We start from the raw sequence: 27,660 nt of genomic DNA on the forward strand, positions 1-27,660 counted from the left end.
GGGCTTGTTAGGGCCACGGTTTTGTTTGGATTAGGGGGCGATGTGGGGAGGTTGTTTTAGATTAGAATGAAAGTGTGTTAAGGCTCAGAGATGCTCTATGGTATGGGGAGTGGGGAGGGTTGTGCTTTACAGCTAGGTGAACAGTAAAGGGGGGGGGGGGGGCTGTGCTTTACCGATAGGTGAACAGTGGAGGGGGGGGGGCTGTGCTTTACATCTAGGTGAACAGTAGAGAGAGGTGGGGGGCTGTGCTTTATAGCTAGGTGAACAGTAGAGGGGGAGGCTGTGCTTTACCGATAGCTGAACAGTAGAGAGAGTGCTCTTTCTCTCTCTCTCTCTCTCTGGAGGGGTTGTGTTGTGTTGTGTTTGATTAGATAGGGTTTCTTGTGCTTCATTCATCAGATCGATCATAGTTCGGACTCTGGCGAATTAATATTCTGATAACCCGTCTTGGTCGGTGTCCCGGTACCATATCCAGCCGTGTTGGTCATCTCCTGGGCTCCGCCGGGCCCCAGGTAGGGGCGGTGAGAGGGCATGGGCGAAGGGTTGGGGCTGGGGCTGGGGGTGCCTTTACTGAGGATGAAGCGGGACTCGTTCTCCTCCTCCAGGCCAGAGAGGTCCTTGGTCATGCCTTTACGGTAGGAGACGGACAGCTTGTTGGAGCCGTCAGAGAGCAGGTTGAAGTGGCGGGCGATGAAGACGCAGGGGAGAGGAAGCATGGCGGCGATGATGAGGGAGTAGGCCACGCCCAGAGCCCACGGAGGGTAGGAGAGGAATTTCTCCGATGCCTAGCGGGGGGGGGGGGAGAGATGGAAGAAACACTGAGATCCAGATCCAGAAATGCTTTTAATGTCCCAATATTGGGCAGTTGAATTCGCAACTGTATAAAAACACAAGGAAGAAGTGTCTACGAGGTACAAACACATGATAAACTGATGATGGAATATACAGTATTCACAACCCTTGACTTTTTCCACATTTTGTTGTGTTATATAAAGTGGGATTAAAATGGATTTAATTGACATTTTTTGTCAACGATCTACACAAAAATACTCTCTGTAATGTCAAAGTGGAAGAAAACTCTGATAAGTATTCACCCCACTGAGACAACACATGTTAGAAACACCTTTGGCAGCGATTACAGCTGTGAGTCTCCAAGAGCTTTGAACACCTGGATTGTGCAACATTTGTCAATTTTCTTTTAAAAAAATTATTAAAGCTCTGTCAAGTTGGTTGACGATCATTGCTAGACAGCCATTTTTCAAGTCTTGCCATAGATTTTCAAGCCAATTTAATTCAAAACTGTAACTAGGCCACTTCAGGAACATTCAATGTCATCTTGGTAAGCAACTCCAGTGTATATTTGGCCTTGTGTTTTAGGTTATTGTCCTGCTGAAAGGTGAATTCGTCTCCCAGTGTCTGGTGGAAAGCAGACAACCAGGTTTTCCTCTGGGATTTTGCCTACAACATTCCGTTTATCTTTTATCCTGAAAAACTCCCCAATCCTTAACAATTACACTTTGCCTGTGCTTATCTTTAGTATGTTACTTTTTATTCTAAAAAACCTCCCTTGTTCTTGCCGATGACAAGCATACCCATAACATGATGCAGCCACCACCATGCTTGAAAATATGAAGAGTGGTACTCAGTGATGTGTTGTGTTGGATTTTGACCAAACATAACATTTTGTATTCAGGACAAAAAAATGCATTTTCTTTGCTAGATTCTTTTGAAGTATTACTTAAGTGCCTTGTTGCAAACAGGATGCATGTTTTGGAATATTTGTATTCTTACTCTCTGGCAACTGATTTAGGAAGTGACTGGGTGTATTGATACACCATCAAAAGCCTAATTAATACCTTCACCATGCTCAAAGGGATATTCAGAGTCCACTTTTTGGTTGTTGTTACACATCTACTAATCAGTGCACCTTCTTCGTGAGGCATTGAAAAACCTCCCATGTCTTTGTGGTTGAATCTGTGCTTGAAATTCACTACTCGATTGAGGGACCTTACAGATAATTGTATGTGTTGGGTACAGAGATGAGGTTGTCATTAAAAAATCATGTTAACCACTATTATTGAATACAGAATGAGTCCATGCATCTTATTATGTGATTTGTTAAGCACATTTTTACTTCTGAACTTATTTAGGCTTGCCATAACAAAGGGGTTGAATACTTACTGACTGAAGACATTCCAACTTTTCATTTTTTATTAATTTAGAAACATTTTAAAGGGCAGGTAAATGCATGTGTGAATACAAAGATGCTTCAAGGAGAACCATGCCGTTCAAAACCCATCCGGCTCGAAGGACCATGAAAACGATTGCCACTTTGTAGTCAGTGGACTCAGAGTGAGGTGCCGGTTAGGTGAGTTGGATGGATTAGTACAAATGCGTTGTAACAGAGGTAAAGATTCACTGACCAGTTCCTCCACCCAGGCGTTGTACCCAGCAGGACTGACGGCCATCTCTATCACAGTGGCCACGATGAGCACGGTGAGACAGGCAGGAGACACGTACTTCCACATATAGAAATAGAAAGAGTAGGGTCTGAAACCCAACATGTCCTCTAGGTCCTGCATGAACCTGAGAGAGAGACACAGAGAGAGGGAAGGAAGGAGAGAGAGAGAGAGAGAGAGAGAGACAGAGGGAAGGAGAGAGGGAGAGAGAGAGAGGGAGAGAGAGTGAAGGAGAGAGAAAGAGAGAGAGACAGAGGGGAGGAGAGACAGGGAAGGAGAGAGGGAGAGAGTGAAGGAGAGAGAAAGGGAGAGACAGAGTGAAGGAGAGAGAAAGAGAGAGACAGAGTGAAGGAGAGAGAAAGAGAGTGAGACAGAGGGAAGGAGAGAGAGAGAGAGACAGAGTGAAGGAGAGAGAAAGAGAGAGAGACAGAGTGGAGGAGAGAGAAAGAGAGAGACAGAGTGAAGGAGAGAGAAAGAGTGAGACAGAGTGAAGGAGAGAGAAGGAGAGAGACAGAGTGAAGGAGAGAGAAAGAGAGAGAGACAGAGGGAAGGAGAGAGAGACAGAGTGAAGGAGAGAGAAAGAGAGAGAGAGAGAGAGAGAGAGAGAGAAGGAGAGAGAAAGAGGGAGAGAGAGAGAGAGCGAGAGAGAGAGAGAGAGAGAGAGAGAGAGAGAGAGAGAGAGAGAGAGAGAGAGAGAGAGAGAGAGAGAGAGAGAGAGAGAGAGAGAGAGAGAGAGAGAGAGAGAGAGAGAGAGAGAGAGAGAGAGAGAGAGAGAGAGAGAGAGAGAGAGAGAAAGAGTGAGACAGAGTGAAGGAGAGAGAGAGAGACAGAGTGAAGGAGAGAGAAAGAGAGAGAGAGAGAGAGAGAAGGAGAGAGAAAGAGAGAGAGAGAGAGAGAGAGAGAGAGAAGGAGAGAGAAAGAGAGAGAGAGACAGAGTGGGAAGAAGGGAGGGGGGGAGATTAAGGTGGGGATGAACAAAAGCGAGTTTTGAACACACTAAAATGTACAAAGCCATTTCTCCTTGGCACTGCTGTAAAGGAATATGTAAGTTCCTTGTGTCACGTTACGCATCCAGTACCTCTTGGTGCCGTAGATCCAGGCCACAGATATATTCTCCAGTATGACCACCACAGTGAGCGGCAGGCCAGCTGAGTAATCATCAAACATGGTTACAAAGTAGTTCCCAGAGCGCTGGACAAACAGCAGGCCGCAGAAGAACGCCACAATGCAACAACCAACTGAGAAGGAAGGAGGAAGAGGAGGAGGAAGAGGAGGAGGAGGAAGAGAAGGAAGGAGGAAGAGGAGGAAGAGGAGGAGGAGGAGGAGGAGGAGGAAGAGGAGGAAGAGAGAATGAGGAGGAAGAGGAGGAAGAGGAGGATGAGAGAAGGAGGAGGAAGAGGAGGAAGAGGAGGAAGAGAAAGAGGGAAGGAGGAGGAAGAGGAGGAAGAGGAGGAAGAAAAAAGGAGGAGGAAGTGGAGGAAGAGAGAATGAGGGGGAAGAGAGAAGGAGGAGGAAGAGGAGGAAGAGGAGGAAGAGGAGGAAGAGGAGAAAGAGAAGGAAGAGGAGGAAGAGGAGGGGAAAACATTAATAATCATACATACAGACCACAGAAGAAGGCTACGATGCAACTGCACACTGAGAGAGGAAGACTAGAGGATAAGCGCGTCTACTAAATGACTAAAATGTAAATGTAGAGAATAAATATGTCAGGCTGATTATGTGACTACATTTCTGATGCTTACCAATTCAATGTAAGGCATACAACAGTCTCTTTCAACAGCTATTGGCTGATGCCAACAGACCTTTGACTTCTGACTGATAAAGAATAAACCAACCAACCAATAGAAGCCTTACCACAGAGGAACTCCTTGCGTATCTTGGGGAAGGCGTCCAGCACAGGTGTGGTGATCCCTGTCATGGTGCCGATCATGGACCCCAGCCCCAGGTTAATCAGCATGAAGAAGAACATGACGGACCAGAACGGAGAGGCAGGGAAGTGGGTCATGGCCTCAGTGAAGGCAATGAAGGCCAGGCCTGTTCCCTGCACTGCCTGGAGAAAGAGAAAGAGAAAGAGATGTTCTATCGTTGTGTCTTCACTATATTTCACTTCACATAATGAGGCGGCCGTTTTCCATCTAAAAGTGGTTGTAGATGATGTTGGAAGTGCTTTGGGTGTTGATCAGAGTATGAAATCGATACTTTATGGGCTAGTCTTCCAGACCAAAATCAGGACTGGGCTTAATCTCAGTTCTATGGATTTACATGAAAGTTCACAAAAAGTTATATTATTTTGTGTGTGTGTGTGAAAATGTCACACACAAAAAACGTATTTCCAACACTAAACCAAATCAGACCAACATACCGTGTTGAGTTCGTCCTCCAGGACACAGGGCTCCAGACCAACATACCTTGTTGAGTTCGTCCTCCAGGACACAGGGCTCCAGACCAACATACCTCGTTGAGTTCGTCCTCCAGGACACAGGGCTCCAGACCAACATACCTTGTTGAGTTCGTCCTCCAGGACACAGGGCTCCAGACCAACATACCTTGTTGAGTTCGTCCTCCAGTACACAGGGCTCCAGACCAACATACCTCGTTGAGTTCGTCCTCCAGGACACAGGGCTCCAGACCAACATACCTTGTTGAGTTCGTCCTCCAGTACACAGGGCTCCAGACCAACATACCTTGTTGAGTTCGTCCTCCAGGACACAGGGCTCCAGAACAACATACCTTGTTGAGTTCGTCCTCCAGGACACAGGACTCCCGACCAACATACCTCGTTGAGTTCGTCCTCCAGGACACAGGGCTCCAGACCAACATACCTTGTTGAGTTCGTCCTCCAGGACACAGGGGTCCAGTCCCAGCTGATCGAAGCTGTCCTCCTTCACAGTCTTGATCACTCCATACATCTCCTGATAGTCCACAGCTGACAGGTGAGAGAAGTTGACATGGGGAGGGATCAGATCATGGCTCAACACACCTGTGTTCAGGTAACCTAGGATCTTCTCAGCATTCCTGTAGAAAGGAGGGGAGAGGAGAGGAGGAAAGGGTGAGTGTTAGTTGTAAGATAGAGATCTCATCTATCTGCGTTCATATAGTAACGGGTAGGAAAGACAGAGGGGGTAAGGTTAGTGCTGAAAGAGATTGACTCTATTTTACAATGACAATATGCTATTGGTTAAGTTATTTGAGTTTGACGAAATTATTAGTTTGGTTGAGTTTTCTGTTGACAAGTGAGATCAGAATTCAAACAAACACAGATTAACGACCTGTGCACTGTCATTTACTTTGAAGTGTTTTCTTGCCTGAGCCAACGTCTGCGGTGTTTACAGAGATCACCATCGTTAGTCCTGCGTTGGATTGAAGCTTTTTTGAATTATGATGCACTGCAAAACATATATAAATTGTCCCATAATGATTCAAATGTACGCGAAGAGGAACTACTGAGTGGACAGCAGATTTACTCCGACGACACCTAATATTAAGTCAGGATTCAAGAGGAAGGACTGGTTATATAGCAGATTAACTCCAGAAGACAGGGACCAGGCTAGGTATACTCACTCCACAACACATTTCTCGTTCATGATGTTGGCCTTGAACCCCAGCACGGCGAACACCACCAGCGTAGCCAGGATGGAGGTGATGAAGTTGATGATGGAGACCAGCGCTGCGTCAAAGTGGCAGTTGTTGTCCCGCTTGTTGTAGCTGGAGAAGGCTATGACCCCTCCGAACCCTAACCCCAGGGCGAAGAACACCTGGGTGGCTGCCTCCCTCCATACCTGGGGCTCCAGCATCTTCTCCAACTGGGGGGTTAGAGGTCAGAGGTCAGAGGTCAGGGGCAACTATGTAATGTTCCACACAATCATGGCCTCCCCTTTTGCACTTTGCAAGAGGATAAAGTCACAATCTAGTGTGAATACCTAATTCAGCCTTTAGGGGGAGACAACAACCACATTTTCACATTTTCAGTCTGACATCGCTCTAAGGATCCAGACATCCAGTACAGAGGCATTGAATACATGAATTATGGTTGAGTGTCCTTCAGAGAAAAATGTTTGACTAAAACACTAATCTAATCTAACTATCTAAGGGTGAGGATCAACGTTCCTATCCCTGCAAAGAATGTGATGCAAGAATGAGGAACAAAAGACTGCAGGAAAAACTCTGCCCTGGGACTAGAGTTTCCCTTCATAGAATCCCGTTCAGACAGAGAAACAGACACTGCCCTGGGACTAGAGTTTCCCTTCATAGAATCCCGTTCAGACAGACAAACAGACACTGCCATATCAGAAAACCTCTCAGATCTGCAACAATGCTCTCTAGTCTGCCTCTAGTCTGTGTGATGACAGCCTCGGCCCTGTGTTTGAGATGGAGTCGGAGATAGGGTTGGATGTTGGATGGCCGTGTTGTACCTTCAGGTACACAACATGCAGACTGAGATAAGCAGGTGAGTTGAATCTGTGGAGCTGTAATTCTCAGTACCACAGATGAAGGATGGTGTGTGTGTACCTTTGGTGTGTGTGTGTGTGTGTGTACCTTTGGTGTGTGTGTGTGTACCTTTGGGGTGAACATGTGAGCGATGCCGTCAACAGATCCTTTGAGCATCAGGCCTCTGACGAGGAAACAGATCAACACCACGTAGGGGAAGAGAGAGCTGAAGTACATCACCTGATAGGAGAAAACACACACACACACACACACACACACACACACACACTGTCATGAAGTATATCACCTGAGAGGGGCGACAGACAGAGGACTGTACACACTGTTACCATGGACACCACCACACTGTTACCATGGACACCACCACACTGTTACCATGGACACCACCACACTGTTACCATGGACACTACCACACTGTTACCATGGACACCACCACACTGTTACCATGGACACTACCACACTGCCTCAAACTAGTCTGGCCTCACAGTGAAGAGGGACCACATTGTGATGCTTCAAACAGACAGAGACACTGACACAGACACATGCACACGCACGTGCACACAGAGGCATGAACGCACAAACACGCACACGCGTATGGTTGCTAAGCTACCGGTAGTTTACTAAAGTTACCGGAAATCTTCAGTGTTTTTGGTAATGAATAGAAACTCTATGGCAATCTATCATAACTTTGGTAATTTATAATAATAGTCCCATGTTAAAATGTTTCTATATAGTGCACTACTTTTGACCATGACCTAGAAAAGGTTGGAGACCCCTGACCCATGACCCTGCTGTTTCCATGACATAGACTGACCAGGTGAATCCGGGTGAAAGCTATGATCCCTTATTGATGTCACTTGTTAAATCCACTTCAAATCAGTGTAGATGAAGGGGAGGAGACAGGTTAAAGAAGGATTTTTAAGCCTTGAGACAACTGAGACATGGATTGTGTATGTGTGCCATTCAGAGGGTGAATGGGCAAGACAAAATATTTAAGTGCCTTTGAACTGGGGTATGGTAGTAGGTGACAGGCGCACAGGTTTGTGTCAAGAACTGCAGCGCTGCTGGGTTTTTCACGCTCAACAATTTCCCGTGTGTATCAAGAATGGTCAACCACCCAAAGGACACCCAGCCAACTTGACACAACTGTGGAAGGTGTTCCTAATGTTTTGTAGGCTCAGTGTACAGGGAGATAAGATGCTATTTGGAATTCAGACAAACGGTGTCAGATCTTGGCAATGTCTCTTATGTATTTCCCTATTCCAAAATGTGGGTTGGATGTTGTGTTGTGATCACGACTCATTGTTTGGACTGAGATGAAAGCACATTGTTAGTCTGAATCCCAAATAATAATCATATACCCTATATAGTCCACTACATTGACCAAGGCTCTGGTCAAAAGTAGTGCACTATATAGGGAATAGGGCAACATTTGGGATTCAGTCATCGAACCACACTGTGCCTCCTAGACTCTTAAGACTAAGCTCATTCATTTCGGATGCTTCATTCCCCATAACATAAAAAAAAAAAAAAAAAAATAGTATTGAGCATTTCAATTTTGGAGAATCTCTTATAAAATGGGTCAAAATCATGTACAGTAACCCTAGGTGTAAAATAGTAAATAATGGCTATTTCTCAGAAATGTTTTAAACTGTCAAGAGGAGTGAAACAAGGTTGTCCACTATCGGCATATCTATGTATTGTGGCCATTGAGATGTTAGCTATTAAAATCAGATCCAATAATAATATCAGAGGATTATAAATCCAGGGCTTAAAAACAAAGGTGTCATTGTACGCTGATGATTCATGTTTTCTTTTAAATCCACAACTTTAATCCCTCCACAGCCTCATAGAGGATCTAGATACATTTTCTAACCTCTCTGGATTACAACCAAATTATGACAAATGTACTATATTACGTATTGGATCACAAAAAAATTAAATGTTTACATTACCATGTAGCTTACCAATAAAATGGTCTGATGGTGATGTGGATATACTCGGAATACATATCCCAAAGGAAATAAATGATCTCACTTCAATACATTTTAATATAAAGTTAGCAAAAATAGATAAGATCTTACTACCATGGAAAGGAAAATACCTGTCAATTTGTGGAAAAATCACCCTGATTAAGTCTTTAGTATTATCCCAGTTTACCTATTTGCTTATGGTCTTGCCTACGCCTAGCGAACAGTTTTTTAAATTATATGAGAAAAAAATATTATATTTTATTTGGAACGGCAAGCCAGACAAAATTAAAAGGGCCTATTTATATAATGAATATGAATTCGGAGGACAGAAATTATTAAATATTAAAGCATTAGACCTATCACTAAAAGCTTCAGTCATACAAAAGTTATACTTAAATCCAAACTGGTTCTCAAGCAAATTAGTAAGATTGTCTCACCCAATGTTCAAGAAAGGCCTTTTTCCCTTTATTCAGATTACAACAACTCTGTTTCAGTTATTTGAAAAGGAAATCATCTCCCAAATATCACTATTTCTAAAACAAGCCATAGAAAGTTGGTTGCAATTTCAATTTAATCCTCCAGAAACGACAGAACAAATAATGCAACAAATATTGTGGTTAAATTCAAATATACTAATTGACAAAAAACCTTTATTTTTTGACAGAATGTTTAAAAAAGGTATAATCTTCGTAAATGATATCATCGGTAGGACTAGTGGAGTTATGTCGCACATGCAGCTAACAAAAACATATGGAAATGTCTGCTCTACCCAAAATTACAACCAAATAATTGCAGCCTTACCGCAAAAGTGGAAGAGGAAAGTGGAAGGGGAGAAAGTAAGGAACTTGTCTGTCGGCCTTGCATTAAAGAACATAATTGGTTAAGGAAAACTGTGATAAATAAACAAGTATATCAGTTTCACTTAAGGACCAAAGGATTGACAGCCGTCCCATTTAGATTGCAAAATAGTTGGGAAGAGATTTTGGACGTACCGATCCCATGACATAGTGTTTATGAACTGACACGCAAAACGACACCGGATTCAAAAATTAGAATCTTTCAATTTAAATTATTATATAAAATTCTTGCTACCAATAGAATGTTATTTATATGGGGGATACAATCTTCCCAGCTCTGCAGATTTTGCTGCGAAGAGACAGAATCAATAGATCATTTGTTTTGGTTCTGTCCATTTGTAGCTTGTTTTTGGACACAGGTCCAGGAATGGCTAAAGGATTGCAATATTTACCTGGAGCTAACCTTGCAGATAGCATTACTGGGTGATCTGAAAAGTCATAGTCAATCGATCAATAATATAATAATACTTTTAGCAAAAATGTTTATTTTTAATTCACAATCTGTAGAAGCAATGAGAATAGAAAGGTTCAGAACTTTTGTAAAACATCACAGTACGGTTGAAATATATATGGCAAATAGAAACCCTATATGGATGGTGTTAAGAGATAGATGGGAGGTATTGAATGGAGTTGAAGGATGGGACTAATAACAAATAACAACAAATAATAACAAGATAACTAATAATGTAAGCATACTGTGTCCATAATAAGTATATAGGTTGTATGTTGGGAGCTTTTGGGAAAGAGCACAGTTAGAAAGATATGGCATATAGAAGCAAACCGGATGGACATCATGAAAATGATCGGAGAGGCTGAGAGTAGAAGAAGTTCAGGAGCAAAAAAAATAAAAAAAATAAAAATAGAATGATTGTAAAATTGACTGTCTCCATAAAATGTAGATAGTAAGTATAGGCTGGAAGTAGAGGCCTGGGCATTGTTGTTCACTAATTTAGTGAAGTAGGGAAAGGATGGCAGGGTTGAAAAGTAATAAAGGGGAGTATATATATAAAAAACATGGGGGATTGGAAGTGATGCAGACAATTACATTGATAGAAGTTACAATCTATCTGCAATATTAAGCTGATCTACCCCCATAAAAAATAATAATAATAATAATAATAATAATAATAATAGTATCGTTTCGTGCTTTAGCATTTTAGCCTTTCTCACCATAGGATATGTCACAGTTCAGCCAGTATAAAAATACTCATGAGAATGTATATACTTATACATGAGAGAGGATGTGAATGTCTTCCTACAGTACAGTACTCATAGAAAGTCCATAGGAAAATATCTGTATTTGAAAAAGTGAAACTGAATGGATCTCTTGAGCTTTCGAGAACAATTTCAACAATACCAGTGTTTCTTTTTCATGTAACACTGTCTTACCACAGATAGAGTCATGCTACAACAACATACAGTAGCTGTCGGAAGACAATGCTCCCGACCCTGTACATTTCCAGAGTCATATACAGTGCATTCGGAAAGTATTCAGACCCCTTGACTTTTTCAACATTTTATTACGTTACAGCTTTATTCAAAAATTTGATTAAATAAAAATCAATCTACAAACAATACCCCATAATGACAAAGTGAAAACAGTTTTTTTGAAATGTTTGCTAATTTATAAAAAATAAAAAACAGAAATACCTTATTTACATAAGTATTCAGACGCTTTGCTATGAGACTCGAAATTGAGCTCAGGTACATCCTGTTTCCATTGATCATCCTTTAGATGTTTCTACAACTTGATTGGAGTCCACCTATGGTAAATTCAATTGATTGGACATGATTTGTTAAGGCACACACCTGTCTATATAAGGTCCCATAGTTGACAGTGCATGTCAGAGCAAAAACCAAGACATGAGGTTGAAGGAATTGCAGTAGAGCCCCAAGACAGGATCGTGTTGAGGCACAGATCTGGGGAATTGTCCCAAAAAATGTCTGCAGCATTGAATATCCGCAAGAACATTGGAAGAAGTTTGGAACCACCAAGACTCTTCCTAGAGTTGGCCGCCCGGCCAAACTGAGCAATCGGTGGAAAAGGCCCTTGTTAAGGGAGGTGACCAAGAACCCGATGGTCACTCTGAGAGCACCAGAGTTCCTCTGTGGAGATGGGAGAACCTTCCAGAAGGACAACCATCTCTGCAGCACTCCGCCAATCAGGCCTTTATGGTAGAGTGGCCAGACGGAAGCCACTCCTCAGTAAAAGGCACGACAGCCCACTTGGAGTTTGCCAAAAGGTACCTAAAGACTCTCAGACCATGAGAAACAAGATTCTCTGATCTGATGAAACCAAGATTGAACTCCATGGGCTGAATGCCAAGCCTCAAGTCTCTAGGAAACCTGGGACCATCCGTACAGTGAAGCATGGTGGTGGCAGCATCATGCTTTGGGGATGTTTTTCAGCGGCAGGGACTGGGAGACTAGTCAGGATCAAGGGAAAGATGAACGGAGCAAAGTACAGAGAGATCCTTGATGAAAACCTGCTCCAGAGCGCTCAGGACCTCAGACTGGGGCAAAGGACCCTAAGCACACAGCCAAAACAATGCAGGAGTGGCTTCGGGACAAGTCTCTGAATGTCCTTGAGTGGCCCAGCCAGAGCCCGGACTTGGACCCAATCGAACATCTCTGGAGAGACCTGAAAATAGCTGTGCAGCGACTCTCCCCATCCAACCTGACAGAGCTTGAGAGGATTTGCAGAGAAGAATGGGAGAAACTCCCCAAATACAGGTGTGCCAAACTTGTAGCGTCATACCCAAGAAGACTCGAGGCTGTTTCGTTGCCGAAGGTGCTTCAACAATGTACTGAGTAAAGGGTCTGAATACTTATGTAAATGTAATATTTCCGTTTTTTATTTTTAATACATTTGCAAACATTTCTAAAAACCTGTTTTTGCTTTGTCGTTATGGGGTATTGTATGTAGATTGATGAGGGAAAAAATGATTTAATCAATTTTAGAAATAAGGCTGTAATGTAACAAAATGTGGAAAAAATCAAGGGGTCTGAATATCTTCCAAATGCACTGTATTCAGTACCTTCAGATAGTATATATACAGTACATTTATACACATGTATACAGTCGTGGTCAAAAGTTTTGAGAATGACACAAATACTAATTTTCACAAAGTCTGCTGCCTCAGTTTTGATGATGGCAATTTGCATATACTCCAGAATTACATTTTACATTTTAGTCATTTAGCAGACGCTCTTATCCAGAGCGACTTACAGTTAGTATGTTATGAAGAGTGATCAGATTAATTGCAATTAATTGCAATGTCCCTCTTTGCCATGAAAATGAAATTAATCCCCAAAAAACATTTCCACTGCAATTCAGCCCTGCCACAAAAGGACCAGCTGCCATCATGTCAGTGATTCTCTCGTTAACACAGGTGAGAGTGTTGACGAGGACAAGGCTGGAGAGCACTCTGTCATGCTGATTGAGTTAGAATAACAGACTGGAAGCTTTAAAAGGAGGGTGGTGCTTGAAATCATTGTTCTTCCTCTGTTAACCATGGTTACCTGCAAGGAAACACGTGCCGTCATCATTGCTTTGCACAAAAAGGGCTTCACAGGCAAGGATATTGCTGCTAGTAAGATTGCACCTAAATCAACTATTTATCGGATCATCAAGAACTTCAAGGAGAGAGGTTCAATTGTTGTGAAGAAGGCGTCAGGGCGCCCAAGAAAGTCCAGCAAGCGCCAGGACCTTCTCCTAAAGCCTAAGAACACAGCCATGATTAAAGAATGGTACCAACACATCCTTCGAGAGCAACTTCTCCCAACCATCCAAGAACAGTTTGGTGACGACCAATGCCTTTTCCAGCATGATGGAGCACCTTGCCATAAGGCAGAAGTGATAACTAAGTGGCTCGGGGAACAAAACATCGACATTTTGGGTCCATGGCCAGGAAACTCCCCAGAACTTAATCCCATTGAGAACTTGTGGTCGATCCTCAAGAGGTGGGTGGCCAAACAAAACCCCACAAATTCTGACAAACTCCAAGCATTGATTATGCAAGAATGGGCTGCCATCAGTCAGGATGTGGCCCAGAAGTTAATTGACAGCATGCCAGGGCGGATTGCAGAGGTCTTGAAAAAGAAGGGTCAACACCGCAAATATTGACTCTTTGCATAAACTTAATGTAATTGTCAATGAAAGCCTTTGACACTTATGGAATGCTTGTAATTATACTTCAGTATACCATAGTAACATCTGACAAAAGTATCTCATAACACCGAAGCAGCGAACTTTGTGAAGACCAATACTTGTGTTATTCTCAAAACTTTTGACCACGACTGTAGTACTGTATACAGTACCTTCAGATAGTATATATACAGTACATGTATACACGTATATAATAGATCTCTGCCTGTTACCTTCCCGGATGACTGGATGCCCTTGATCACTGCCAGACAGACGATGAGCCAGGCGGCGAACAGGGACAGGGTCATCCTCCAGTTGAGGCCTCCGCTGTCCTCGATGGTGCTGGTGATGTTCAAGGTCTGCCGGTACCAGAAGTAGGTGGTGGCAGAAGACTTTTCACACTCCGGCTCGATGACTAGAGGGAGGGAAGGAGGGAGGTGAGAAGGGAGACGGGGGAAGATGAGAGGGAGAGAGGGGGAGAGAGGGAGAGAGGGGCAGAGAGGGGAGAGAGGGAGAGAGAGGGAGAGAGGGGGAGAGAGGGGAGAGAGGGGAGAGAGGGGGAGAGAGGGGGAGAGAGGGGAGAGAGGGAGAGAGGGGGAGAGAGGGGAGAGAGAGGGGGAGAGGGGAGAGCGGGAGAAGGGGGGAGAGGGGGAGAGGGGGGAGAATGTAAGAAATATACAGCTGTGAAGTATATATAGTGGCCAATGGTTAATATCTGCATAGAGGTCAGTGTGGGAGCTAAGACTGGCATTCTAACGTAATGCTAACATAAGGTGAGTGGATGAGCTATGTGCTGCCTGCCGTCACCGCAGGGCATGCTGGTTACTCAGAGACTGGGCTATACCTTCTGACAGTACACAGCATCACAGCATCACACTCTGCTCTGACTGCATCCCACCTCATCCTCTCTCTGCTCAACCGGCAGATTACCAGCTGTTCACTACACGTGACAATAAAACATGTTATTTTTTGATGTACTGTATTGTTGACTATACAGTACTGAGCAGGCGCAGTGAGGCAGGCGCTCTTTCACATGGAGTGGAAAACTACAGTAGGCCAATGTAGCCAAATGTAATGTGGTGTGCTTTATTCAGCTGTACCCACGATCTCAACCATGCTGTACTGCACAGTGTTTGACTTTTTTGTGCTGTGATGTTATATGATGTGTTGTACTGTGATGTTATATGATGTGTTGTACTGTGATGTACTACAGGATGCTGTACTGTGATGTTATATGATGTGTTGTACTGTGATGTACTACAGGATGCTGTGCTGTGATGTACTACAGGATGCTGTGCTGTGATGTACTACAGGATGCTGTGCTGTGATGTACTACAGGATGCTGTGCTGTGATGTACTACAGGATGCTGTGCTGTGATGTACTACAGGATGCTGTACTGTGATGTACTACAGGATGCAGCACTGTGATGTTATATGATGTGTTGTACTGTGATGTACTAAAGGATGCTGTACTGTGATGTGATGTACTACAGGATGCAGTACTGTGATGTACTACAGGATGCTGTGCTGTGATGTTATATGATGTGTTGTACTGTGATGTACTACAGGATGCTGTGCTGTGATGTTATATGATGTGTTGTACTGTGATGTACTACAGGATGCTGTGCAGTGATGTACTACAGGATGCTGTACTGTGATGTATTACAGGATGCTGTGCTGTGATGTACTACAGGATGCTGTGCTGTGATGTTATATGATGTGTTGTACTGTGATGTATTACAGGATGCTGTACTGTGATGTATTACAGGATGCTGCACTGTGATGTTATATGATGTGTTGTACTGTGATGTATTACAGGATGCTGTACTGTGATGTACTACAGGATGCTGTGCAGTGTCTTGCTGTGTTCTCCTTCGCTGTCCTGTTCTAAACTGTGCTGTGTGTGTGTGAACTCACTGGCTTGGCTCCCGTTGACCACCCTGATGGGGCACTCTGCCCAGGGCAGTGGGTACTGGAATGACTGGAAGAAGTAGAAGATACTCCAGCCGATGATCACGTTGTAGTACAGGCCCACGAAGCCACACACCTAGAGAGACAGACAGAGAGGAGACAGAGAGGGGTAGAGCTGTCACTGGCTTGTACTAAAGGCCCACGAAGCCACACACCTAGAGAGACAGAGAGGAGACAGAGAGGGGTAAAGCTGTCATTGGCTTGTACTAAAGACCCACGAAGCCACACACCTAGAGAGACAGAGAGGAGACAGAGAGGGGTAGAGCTGTCACTGGCTTGTACTAAAGGCCCACGAAGCCACACACCTAGAGAGACAGAGAGGAGACAGAGAGGGGTAGAGCTGTCACTGGCTTGTACTAAAGACCCACGAAGCCACACACCTAGAGAGACAGAGAGGAGACAGAGAGGGGTAGAGCTGTCACTGGCTTGTACTAAAGGCCCACGAAGCCACACACCTAGAGAGACAGAGAGGAGACAGAGAGAGGTAGAGCTGTCACTGGCTTGTACTAAAGGCCCACGAAGCCACACACCTAGAGAGACAGAGAGGAGACAGAGAGAGGTAGAGCTGTCACTGGCTTGTACTAAAGGCCCACGAAGCCACACACCTAGAGAGACAGAGAGGAGACAGAGAGAGGTAGAGCTGTCACTGGCTTGTATTAAAGGCCCACGAAGCCACACACCTAGAGAGACAGACAGAGAGAGAGAGAAAGGTAAAACAATCCTTAGTTCTTCCAAGAAATGTATGTCATTGCTCAACCTACAAAAAGCCATTGCTGTATTGTGGTGTATTTCTATGTGATGGCCTGTGTTCTGGGAAACCCATCGCATTTCAGAGCTTCCATCAACCACAAGGTGGTGTAGTGCAGCTGGTTACACATACATATGGCTTTCCTGGCCAACACTCAAGGACCATCAGAAAGCTACACAGGCAATACTATCATATGAATGGGCTTTTCTCTGTGTTTCACTCTCAGACACTCATGCAGCCCACAGCGGAAGTTTCTCTGAATAATTGAAGTCCTCTGTGTGTTCTAGGCCTCTATGTATTTATAGCTCCAGAGCAGAGCGGAGCTCCTGGTGCCACATCCAGCCTGCCTCAACACTCACTGCCCCAGGCCACATCCAGCCTGCCTCAACCCTCACTGCCCCAGGCCACATCCAGCCTGCCTCAACACTCACTGCCCCAGGCCACATCCAGCCTGCCTCAACACTCACTGCCCCAGGCCACATCCAGCCTGCCTCAACACTCACTGCACCAGGTTACATCCAGCCTGCCTCAACCCTCACTGCACCAGGTTACATCCTCATGCCTGAAACCCTCACACCTCAACCCTCAACCCTCACACCTCAACCCTCACGCCTCAACCATCACTGCCTCAGCACTGTATAGTGTACTGCACTGACTGCAATATCCAATAGCTATAGTAGCATACTACTTAGAATGTATGGCCAAAACAATGCTTCATTCTAAGATGTATGCCCAATACAATGCTTCATTTTAAGATGTACGTCCAATACAATGCTTCATTCTAAGATATATGCCCAATACAATGCTTAATTCTAAGATGTATGCCCAATACAATGCTTCATTTTAAGATGTACGTCCAATACAATGCTTCATTCTAAGATGTATGCCCAATACAATGCTTCATTTTAAGATGTATGCCCAATACAATGCTTCATTTTAAGATGTATGCCCAAAACAATGCTTCATTTTAAGATGTATGCCCAAAACAATGCTTCATTCTAAGATATATGCCCAATACAATGCTTCATTTTAAGATGTACGCCCAATACAATGCTTCATTCTAAGATGTATGCCCAATACAATGCTTCATTTTAAGATGTACGTCCAATACAATGCTTCATTTTAAGATGTATGCCCAATACAATGCTTCATTCTAAGATATATGCCCAATACAATGCTTCATTTTAAGATGTACGCCCAATACAATGCTTCATTCTAAGATGTATGCCCAATACAATGCTTCATTTTAAGATGTATGCCCAATACAATGCTTCATTTTAAGATGTATGCCCAATACAATGCTTCATTTTAAGATGTATGCCCAATACAATGCTTTATTGGTATGCTAGCTAGTAGCTACTGTAATGTAGCTATTGATAGAGCCATCCAGCCTGCCTCACACATCCCTGCCCCAGGGCTGCATGGGGCTGGCTGACTACAGACTGACTGACTGACAGACTGGCTGTCTGAATAACTGACTCACTGACTGATTGGATGACTCACTGTCTGACTGGCTGACTGGCTGACTCACTGACTGGCTGGCTGACTACAGACTCACTGACTGACAGACTGACTGACTCACTGACTGATTGGCGGATTGACTCACTGACTGAATGACTCACTGACTGAATGACTCACTGACTGAATGACTCACTGACTGAATGACTCACTGACTGAATGACTAACTGACTGAATGACTCACTGACTGAATGACTCACTGACTGAATGACTCACTGACTGAATGACTCACTGACTGAATGACTCACTGACTGAATGACTCACTGACTGAATGACTCACTGACTGAATGACTCACTGACTGAATGACTCACTGTAGGCCTATTACATTATCCATACTAGCATACTAGTCTACTACTTCACAGCCAGCCTCATACCTCACTGCATCAGGGCTGCATGGGCCTGGCTGACTACAGACTCACTGACTGATGTACTCACTGACTGACAGACTGACTGATGTACTCACTGACTGACTGACTACAGACTGACTGACTGATGGACTCACTGACTGACAGACTGACTGATGTACTCACTGACTGACTGACTGACTGATGTACTCACTGACTGACTGACTGACTGATGTACTCACTGACTGACTGACTGACTGATGTACTCACTGACTGACTGACTGACTGATGTACTCACTGACTGACTGACTACAGACTCACTGACTGATGGACTCACTGACTGACTGACTACAGACTGACTGACTGATGTACTCACTGACTGACTGACTACAGACTGACTGACTGATGGACTCACTGACTGACTGACTGACTGATGTACTCACTGACTGACTGGCTGGCTATAACATATATGAACATGGTGAGTGCCCTGAGATCTAAAGTCTGACTGACTGACTCACTGACTGACTCACTGGCTGACTGACTCACTGGCAGACTGACTCACTGACTGACTCACTGGCTGACTGACTCACTGACTGACTCACTGGCTGACTGACTCACTGGCTGACTGACTCACTGACTGACTCACTGGCTGACTGACTCACTGACTGACTCACTGGCTGACTGACTCACTGACTGACTCACTGGCTGACTGACTCACTGGCTGACTGACTCACTGACTGACTCACTGGCTGACTGACTCACTGGCTGACTGACTCACTGACTGACTCACTGGCTGACTGACTCACTGACTGACTCACTGACTGACTCACTGACTCACTGACTGACTCACTGGCTGACTCACTGGCTGACTGACTCACTGACTGACTCACTGGCTGACTCACTGACTGACTGACTCACTGGCTGACTGACTCACTGACTCACTGGCTGACTGACTCACTGACTGACTCACTGACTGACTCACTGGCTGACTGACTGACTGACTCACTGACTGACTCACTGACTGACTCACTGGCTGACTCACTGGCTGACTGACTCACTGACTGACTCACTGACTGGCTGACTCACTGGCTGACTGACTGACTGACTCACTGACGGACTCACTGACTGACTCCCTGACTCACTGGCTGACTGACTGACTCACTGACTGACTGACTGACTCACTGACTGACTCACTGGCTGACTGACTCACTGACTGACTGACTGATTGGCTGACTCACTGACTGACTGGCTAACTATAGACTAACGGACTGACTCACTGACTGACTGGCTGACTCACTGGCTGACTGGCCGACTCACTGACTGATTGGCTGACTGACTGATTGACAGACTCGCTGACTGATTGACTGGCTGGCTGACTGTAATGTAGCAGATGTGATCGTGGTGAGTGCCCTGTATTCGACAGACTGGCTAGCCTCTTGGTCCGTCAGTAAGCAACACAGCAACATAGACATCCACAGCACACTTCTTCTCCTGGACAGAAGCCTCTGCCTGAGAGGACCGAGGATGGAGGAGGTTACATCTTCGACATAGGAATCATTGCAAAACCTCTTGTATAAACACAATTTTAGGTCCAGTCTTTGGAACTTTGGTTTTTGTAGATATGGCTATTATATTATGGTCACTAAAACCGATGGATGTGGATACTACTTTAGAGCAGATTTCTGAAACATTAGTAAAGTTGTGATCAATACACGTGGATGATTTAGTTCCTGTTCTGTTTATAAATACCCTGGTAGGTTGACTGATCACTTGAACCAGATTGCAGGCACTGGTTACAGCTTGGAGCTTATTTTTGAGTGGACAGCTTGATGACAACCAGTACAATATTTAGGTCACCCAGAAAATATTCCTCCTCTGTCGATATCACACACATTATCCAACATTTCACACATATAGTCCAAATACTGACTTTTGTCACTTGGTGGGCCATAGCAACTTACATTTTACATTTTAGTCATTTAGCAGACGCTCTTATCCAGAGCGACTTACAGGAGCAATTAGGGTTAAGTGCCTTGCTTAAGGGCACATCGACAGATTTTTCACCTAGTCGGCTCGGGGATTAGAACCAGCGACCTTTCGGTTACTGGCACAACGCTCTTACCCACTAAGCTAGGCTTTAGGTGAGGCAGATGAACCTGTAGATCCCATGAGATCCTCTCTCAGCCTGACAGGAACCTAGAACCCTGTGAGCAAGGCTAGCCGCTAAGTACACAGTAGGTCTCGCCATACGACTGGTCACCCCAAATACCTCCTAGCTGACCATACGACTGGTCACCCCAAATACCTCCTAGCTGACCATACGACTGGTCACCCCAAATACCTCCTAGCTGACCATACGACTGGTCACCCCAAATACCTCCTAGCTGACCATACGACTGGTCACCCCAAATACCTCCTAGCTGGCCATACGACTGGTCACCCCAAATACCTCCTAGCTGACCATACGACTGGTCACCCCAAATACCTCCTAGCTGACCATACGACTGGTCACCCCAAATACCTCCTAGCTGACCATACGACTGGTCACCCCAAATACCTCCTAGCTGACCATACGACTGGTCACCCCAAATACCTCCTAGCTGACCATACGACTGGTCACCCCAAATACCTCCTAGCTGACCATACGACTGGTCACCCCAAATACCTCCTAGCTGACCATACGACTGGTCACCCCAAATACCTCCTAGCTGACCATACGACTGGTCACCCCAAATACCTCCTAGCTGACCATACGACTGGTCACCCCAAATACCTCCTAGCTGGCCATACGACTGGTCACCCCAAATACCTCCTAGCTGGCCATACGACTGGTCACCCCAAATACCTCCTAGCTGACCATACGACTGGTCACCCCAAATACCTCCTAGCTGACCATACGACTGGTCACCCCAAATACCTCCTAGCTGGCCATACGACTGGTCACCCCAAATACCTCCTAGCTGACCATACGACTGGTCACCCCAAATACCTCCTAGCTGGCCATACGACTGGTCACCCCAAATACCTCCTAGCTGACCATACGACTGGTCACCCCAAATACCTCCTAGCTGACCATACGACTGGTCACCCCAAATACCTCCTAGCTGGCCATACGACTGGTCACCCCAAATACCTCCTAGCTGACCATACGACTGGTCACCCCAAATACCTCCTAGCTGACCATACGACTGGTCACCCCAAATACCTCCTAGCTGACCATACGACTGGTCACCCCAAATACCTCCTAGCTGACCATACGACTGGTCACCCCAAATACCTCCTAGCTCACCATACGACTGGTCACCCCAAATACCTCCTAGCTGACCATACGACTGGTCACCCCAAATACCTCCTAGCTGACCATACGACTGGTCACCCCAAATACCTCCTAGCTGACCATACGACTGGTCACCCCAAATACCTCCTAGCTGACCATACGACTGGTCACCCCAAATACCTCCTAGCTGACCATACGACTGGTCACCCCAAATACCTCCTAGCTGGCCATACGACTGGTCACCCCAAATACCTCCTAGCTGACCATACGACTGGTCACCCCAAATACCTCCTAGCTGACCATACGACTGGTCACCCCAAATACCTCCTAGCTCACCATACGACTGGTCACCCCAAATACCTCCTAGCTGACCATACGACTGGTCACCCCAAATACCTCCTAGCTGACCATACGACTGGTCACCCCAAATACCTCCTAGCTGACCATACGACTGGTCACCCCAAATACCTCCTAGCTGACCATACGACTGGTCACCCCAAATACCTCCTAGCTGACCATACGACTGGTCACCCCAAATACCTCCTAGCTGACCATACGACTGGTCACCCCAAATACCTCCTAGCTGACCATACGACTGGTCACCCCAAATACCTCCTAGCTGACCATACGACTGGTCACCCCAAATACCTCCTAGCTGACCATACGACTGGTCACCCCAAATACCTCCTAGCTGACCATACGACTGGTCACCCCAAATACCTCCTAGCTGACCATACGACTGGTCACCCCAAATACCTCCTAGCTGACCATACGACTGGTCACCCCAAATACCTCCTAGCTGACCATACGACTGGTCACCCCGACACCTCCTAGCTGTGTGCGTGCATTTGTGTGTGTGTGTGTGTGTGTGTGTGTTTGTGTAGGGCTGTTACAATGACCGTATTGATGGAGACTCTTATCTCCATCACTAACTTTAAGCGTCAGTTGTCAGAGCAGCTTACCGATCACTGCACCTGTACACAGCCTTTCTGAAATTAGCCCACCCAACTACCTCATCCCCCATATTGTTATTCATTTTGCTCATTTGCACCCCAGTATCTCTATTTGCACATCATCTTTTGCACATCTATTATTCCAGTATTATACGAAATTGTAACTATTTTGCACTATGGCCTATTTATTACCTTACCTCCATAACTTACTACATTCGCACACACTGTATATATATTTTCTGTTGTATTTTTGACTTTATGTTTTGTTTACCCCATATGTAACTTTATGTTTTGTTTACCCCCCCCCCCATGAGAGACTGATGAAGTGTGTGAAGCCTGCGCAAGAAACTCCTCAGAGCTCATGCCTTTCATGAGACTTTATTCAAATCATCATTAGAGTCGCATGCAGCCTTAGAATGTATTAGAAATCAAAACATATTGCATAAATAACTCTAAATTAAGCATATAGGATGACCTGTTTCTTTGTTAACCGCTCAACACAGAATAGCCGCATGTATGCACTCCCTCAAATCGTTTGGAGAAAATATCATTTCGAATTTTATTCAGCTATGTTCAATTGTATTCTTCTTACCATAAAATAATATAAAATAATGCCACAGGAATAATAAGCAAATCTTGTCTGCTAAATGAACTAAATTAGCCGACAGCCATATGGCATAGCCAGATCAGGGCCCAACAGAAGGATGTCTCAGAGTACGCTACTCTGCTCTTCTGAAATAGTTAAAATTTTCTTCATATCATAATGTTTCTTTAGACCTGCCTAAAATAAATAATGGATTCATTGTGATGGTGTAGGCTATATTCAATGGATTTATTATACTTTAAAATGTAGATGTTCCAAAAGGTCCGCATCAGTGTCTCAAAGCCTGGAGATGCTTAATGTGTTTATGTTAATTAACGGTAAATTACTGTGAGACCAGCGGTTATTTGCTTGACAAATCACAAGGCTGACAAAATGGCCGCCACAGTCCTGTAGTGTGTGTGCAAGCGTCTCACCATTAGACTGGAGACCCCGATGCCTCCTAGCTGAGGGTAAACATAGTTCCACACCCCGATGCTGCCTCTCCTAATCCTCTGTCCCACCGCCAGTTCCAGGAAGAACAGAGGGATCCCGATGAGGATGAGGAGGATGAAGTACGGGACCAGGTACGCACCTGAGAGAGGAGGGGGGAGGAGAGAGGGGATGGGGGAGGAGAAGAAAGAGGGAGGAAAGGGAGAATGAAGAGGGAGAAGGTTAAAGGTTCCAAGTCAGGAAAGGTCCAATTGAAACAGCCTTCTGGATGGAAGGAAAAGGCCAGTATATTTCATATTGACACAAATAGCTCAAGCCAACCAAAGAAAGACAGACTACTTTGTGGATGGTCATGTCCTCTATTATCTAGTATTATCTTCACCCCCTCCTGTCTCTCTCTGTACCTCTCTACTCTCCCTCTTTTAGCTCCACTGAGCACACAGAGCATCATCATGCACTCACAAACAACACATTTGCACCGTAATTAGCACAACCTTGGCTGCCAGCCAACTCTCACTTGCTGCTATTCCAAGAGTCCAGATAGCAAATCCCAGTAACAACACACCTGGGACTAGGAGGCCTGGACTGGTTGTGCGGATCCAAACACAACACAGAGAAAGCCATTCAGGTTTATACTGCTCTTTGCTCTTTGGAACACAATTATTTTGATGGAGGGATTATAATATGGCGTTGGTCTTTCCTGCTATACTAGAGTACTGTAACACTGTAGCCTTTGTTCAATGTCATCTCTACTGGCCTTTTCATCAAACGGAAATTGAATAGAGAGAACATAAAGGAGGGGGGAAGGAGGAAGAGAGAGGATATATATATATATATATATATATATATAGAGAGAGAGAGATAGAGAGAAATTGAGAGATAGAGAAATTGAGAGATAGAGGAGAGAAATTGAGAGAGAGAGAAATTGAGAGAGAGAGAGAGAGAGAGGGAGAGAGAGAGAGAGAGAGAGAGAGAGAGAGAGAGAGAGAGAGAGAGAGAGAGAGAGAGAGAGAGGAGAGAGATAGAGGAGAGAAATTGAGAGAGAGAGAGACAGAGAGAGAGAGAGAGAGAGAGAGAGAGAGAGAGAGAGAGAGAGAGAGAGAGAGAGAGAGAGAGAGAGAGAGAGAGAGAGAGAGAGAGAGAGAGAGAGAGAGAGAGAGAGAGAGAGAGAGAGAGAGAGAGAGAGAAAGAAAGAGATAGAGGAGAGAAATTGAGAGATAGAGAAATTGAGAGAGAGAGAGAGAGAGAGAGAGAGAGAGAGAGAGAGAGAGAGAGAGAGAGAGAGAGAGAGAGAGATAGAGGAGAGAAATTGAGAGATAGAGAAATTGAGAGAGAGAGAGAGAGAGAGAGAGAGAGAGAGAGAGAGAGAGAGAGAGGAGGAGAGAGGAGACAGACAAATGGTTTGTCAAGGATCATCAGAATCCATAATCACTAGGACAAGCCTGGACTTGAGGCTGCAGATTATCATGGTGTCAGGTTTCACCGGGACACACCCGTTTAGAAATTGCACCCTGTGCATTCTACTATTACAACTTTCAAGAGTATATATACAGTACATTCTGAAAGTATTCAGACCCCTTGACTTCTTCCACATTTTGTTACGTTACAGCCTTGTTCTAAAATTGATTAAATAGTTTTTTTCCCCCTCATAAATCTACAAACAATACCCCATAATGACAAAGCAAAACCAGGTTTCTAGAAACTTTTGCAAATGTAAAAAAAACGACTGAAATATCACATTTACATAAGTATTCAGACCCTTTACTCAGTACTTTGTTGAAGCAACTTTGGCAGCGATTACAGCCTCCAGTCTTCTTGGGTATGATGCTACAAGCTTGGCACACCTGTATTTGGGGAGTTTCTCCCATTCTTCTCTGCAGATCCTCTCAAGCTCTGTCAAGTTGGATGGGGATCGTCGCTGCACAGCTATTTTCAGGTCTCTCCAGAGATGTTAGATCGGGTTCAAGTCCGGGCTCTGGCTGGGCCACTCAAGGACATTCAGAGACTTGTCCCGAAGCCACTCCTGAGTTGTCTTGGCTGTATGCTTAGGGTCGTTGTCCTGTTGGAAGGTGAACCTTCGCCCCAGTCTGAGGTCTTGAGTGCTCTGGAGCAGGTTTTCATCAAGGATCTCTCTGTACTTTGCTCCGTTCATCTTTCCCTCGATCCTGACTAGTCTCTCAGTCCCTGCCACTGAAAAACATCTCAACAGCATGATGCTGCCACCACCATGCTTCACCGTAGGGATGGTGCCAGGTTTCCTCCAGATGTGACGCTTGGCATTCAGGCCAAAGAGTTCAATCTCGGTTTCATCAGACCAGAGAATCTTGTTTCTTTTAGGTGCCTTTTGGCAAACTCCAAGCGGGCTGTTATGTGCTTTTTACTGAGGAGTGGCCAGTCTACCATAAAGGCCTGATTGGTGGTGTGCTGCAGAGATGGTTAACCTTCTGGAAGGTTCTCCCATCTCCACAGAGGAACTCTGGTGCTCTCAGAGTGACCATCGGGTTCTTGGTCACCTCCCTGACCAAGGCCCTTCTCCCCCAATTGCTCAGTTTGGCTGGGCGGCCAGCTCTAGGAAGAGTCTTGGTGGTTCCAAACTTCTTCCATTTAAGAATGATGGAGGCCACTGTGTTTTTGGGGACCTTCAATGCTGCAGATATTTTTTGGTACCCTTCCCCAGATCTGTGCCATCGACACAATCCTGTCTCGGAGCTCTACAGACAATTCCTTCGACCTCATGGCTTTGTTTTTGCTCTGACGTGCACTGTCAACTGTGGGACCTTATATAGACAGGTGTGTGCCTTTCCAAATCGTATCCAATCAATTGAATTTACCACAGGTGGACTCCAAACAAGTCGTAGAAACATCTCAAGGATGATCAATGGAAACAGGATGCACCTGAGCTCAATTTCGAGTCTCATAGCAAAAGGTCAGAATACTTAAGTAAATAAGATATTTCTGTTCTTTATTTTTTATAAATTACCCGTCTTCGCCTTGTCATTCTGGGGTATTGTGTATTGATGAGAAAAAAATAATTAATACATTTTAGAATAAGGCTGTAACGTAACAAAATGTGGAAAAAGTCAAGGGGTCTGAATACTTTCCGAATGCATTGTATATATATATATATATATATATTTATTAATTTATTTTCGCGTTTTGGGAAACACTGTACTAGGGTACTATAGTACTAGTATAGCCAAGGGCAGTATATCAGTGAAGACAAATGTATTATAGTGCTTCACCATGTTTATCCTTCTGACAAGAAGTAAACAAGATGTTCAGTGTCACCTATTGGATGTTCCCTGTCTCAGACAGCCTGTTACCACACCATAGAACAGCTGAATAGTGACAGCTACAACTGCCTGCTATTTCACACCTGTCCAGTCTGCCGGAACAATGACTCTGTCTAGTCGAGAGAGAGATGTGATGCTCTTACCCCATTATCCCCCTCACCATTTATCCACCAGCCTGGGGTGACTGGTGACATCGAATCAAATTGCACTTTCTCAAGCCCTGTACCACCATATCCCCCCAAGCTCCCACCCGTGACTACACTATCCAGAATCCCCACCAGTAACTAACTACAATACCCAGACTCCCCAGCGTTACCCACCTCCTCCGTTCTTCTGACACAGGTAGGGGAACCTCCAGACGTTGCCCAGCCCCACAGAGAACCCAACCTGGGCCAGGATGTACTGCAGCTTGCTGTTCCAGGCTGGCCTCCCCTCCTCGTCCCCTGGGGAAGGCAGCAGGCCCTTGCCCATGGCTGGCTGGGTCCCGGGGCTGAGGCCCATACTCATCCGGCTGCTCTTATAGTCGAGGGGCTCGGCCAGGGTCAGGAGGTCCGCCACTGACTCAGTGACGGGATCACTGTGAGGTAGACCCAGGGTCACCTTGCTGTTTTTAGGCATGGTGGTGGCGGGTGGTGAGGGG

General features: G+C 45.0%; 2 protein-coding genes across 2 annotated transcripts in view; both read right to left on the reverse strand.

The window, feature by feature from the left end:
* The window catches only part of LOC311149472 (uncharacterized protein), a gene marked incomplete at both ends in the record, with an annotated part of 790,865 nt that overhangs the window by 711,719 nt on the left and 51,486 nt on the right, over positions 1–27,660 (reverse strand). The gene's annotated exons all lie outside the window — the stretch shown is intronic.
* Positions 405–27,638, reverse strand: LOC311149835 (sodium-dependent neutral amino acid transporter SLC6A17-like; the record flags this gene model as incomplete). The annotated part of the gene is made up of 11 exons (XM_084187068.1): positions 405–785; positions 2,424–2,586; positions 3,538–3,697; positions 4,314–4,509; positions 5,282–5,474; positions 6,021–6,262; positions 7,017–7,127; positions 14,116–14,297; positions 15,800–15,929; positions 23,712–23,869; positions 27,341–27,638. The coding sequence occupies 11 exons, from the start codon at positions 27,636–27,638 to the stop codon at positions 405–407; spliced, it is 2,214 nt and encodes a 737-aa protein (XP_084043194.1).

The sequence above is a fragment of the Coregonus lavaretus genome (assembly GCF_964263955.1).
Source record: "Coregonus lavaretus genome assembly, chromosome: 22".
In the NCBI taxonomy this organism is placed as follows: Eukaryota; Metazoa; Chordata; class Actinopteri; order Salmoniformes; family Salmonidae; genus Coregonus; species Coregonus lavaretus.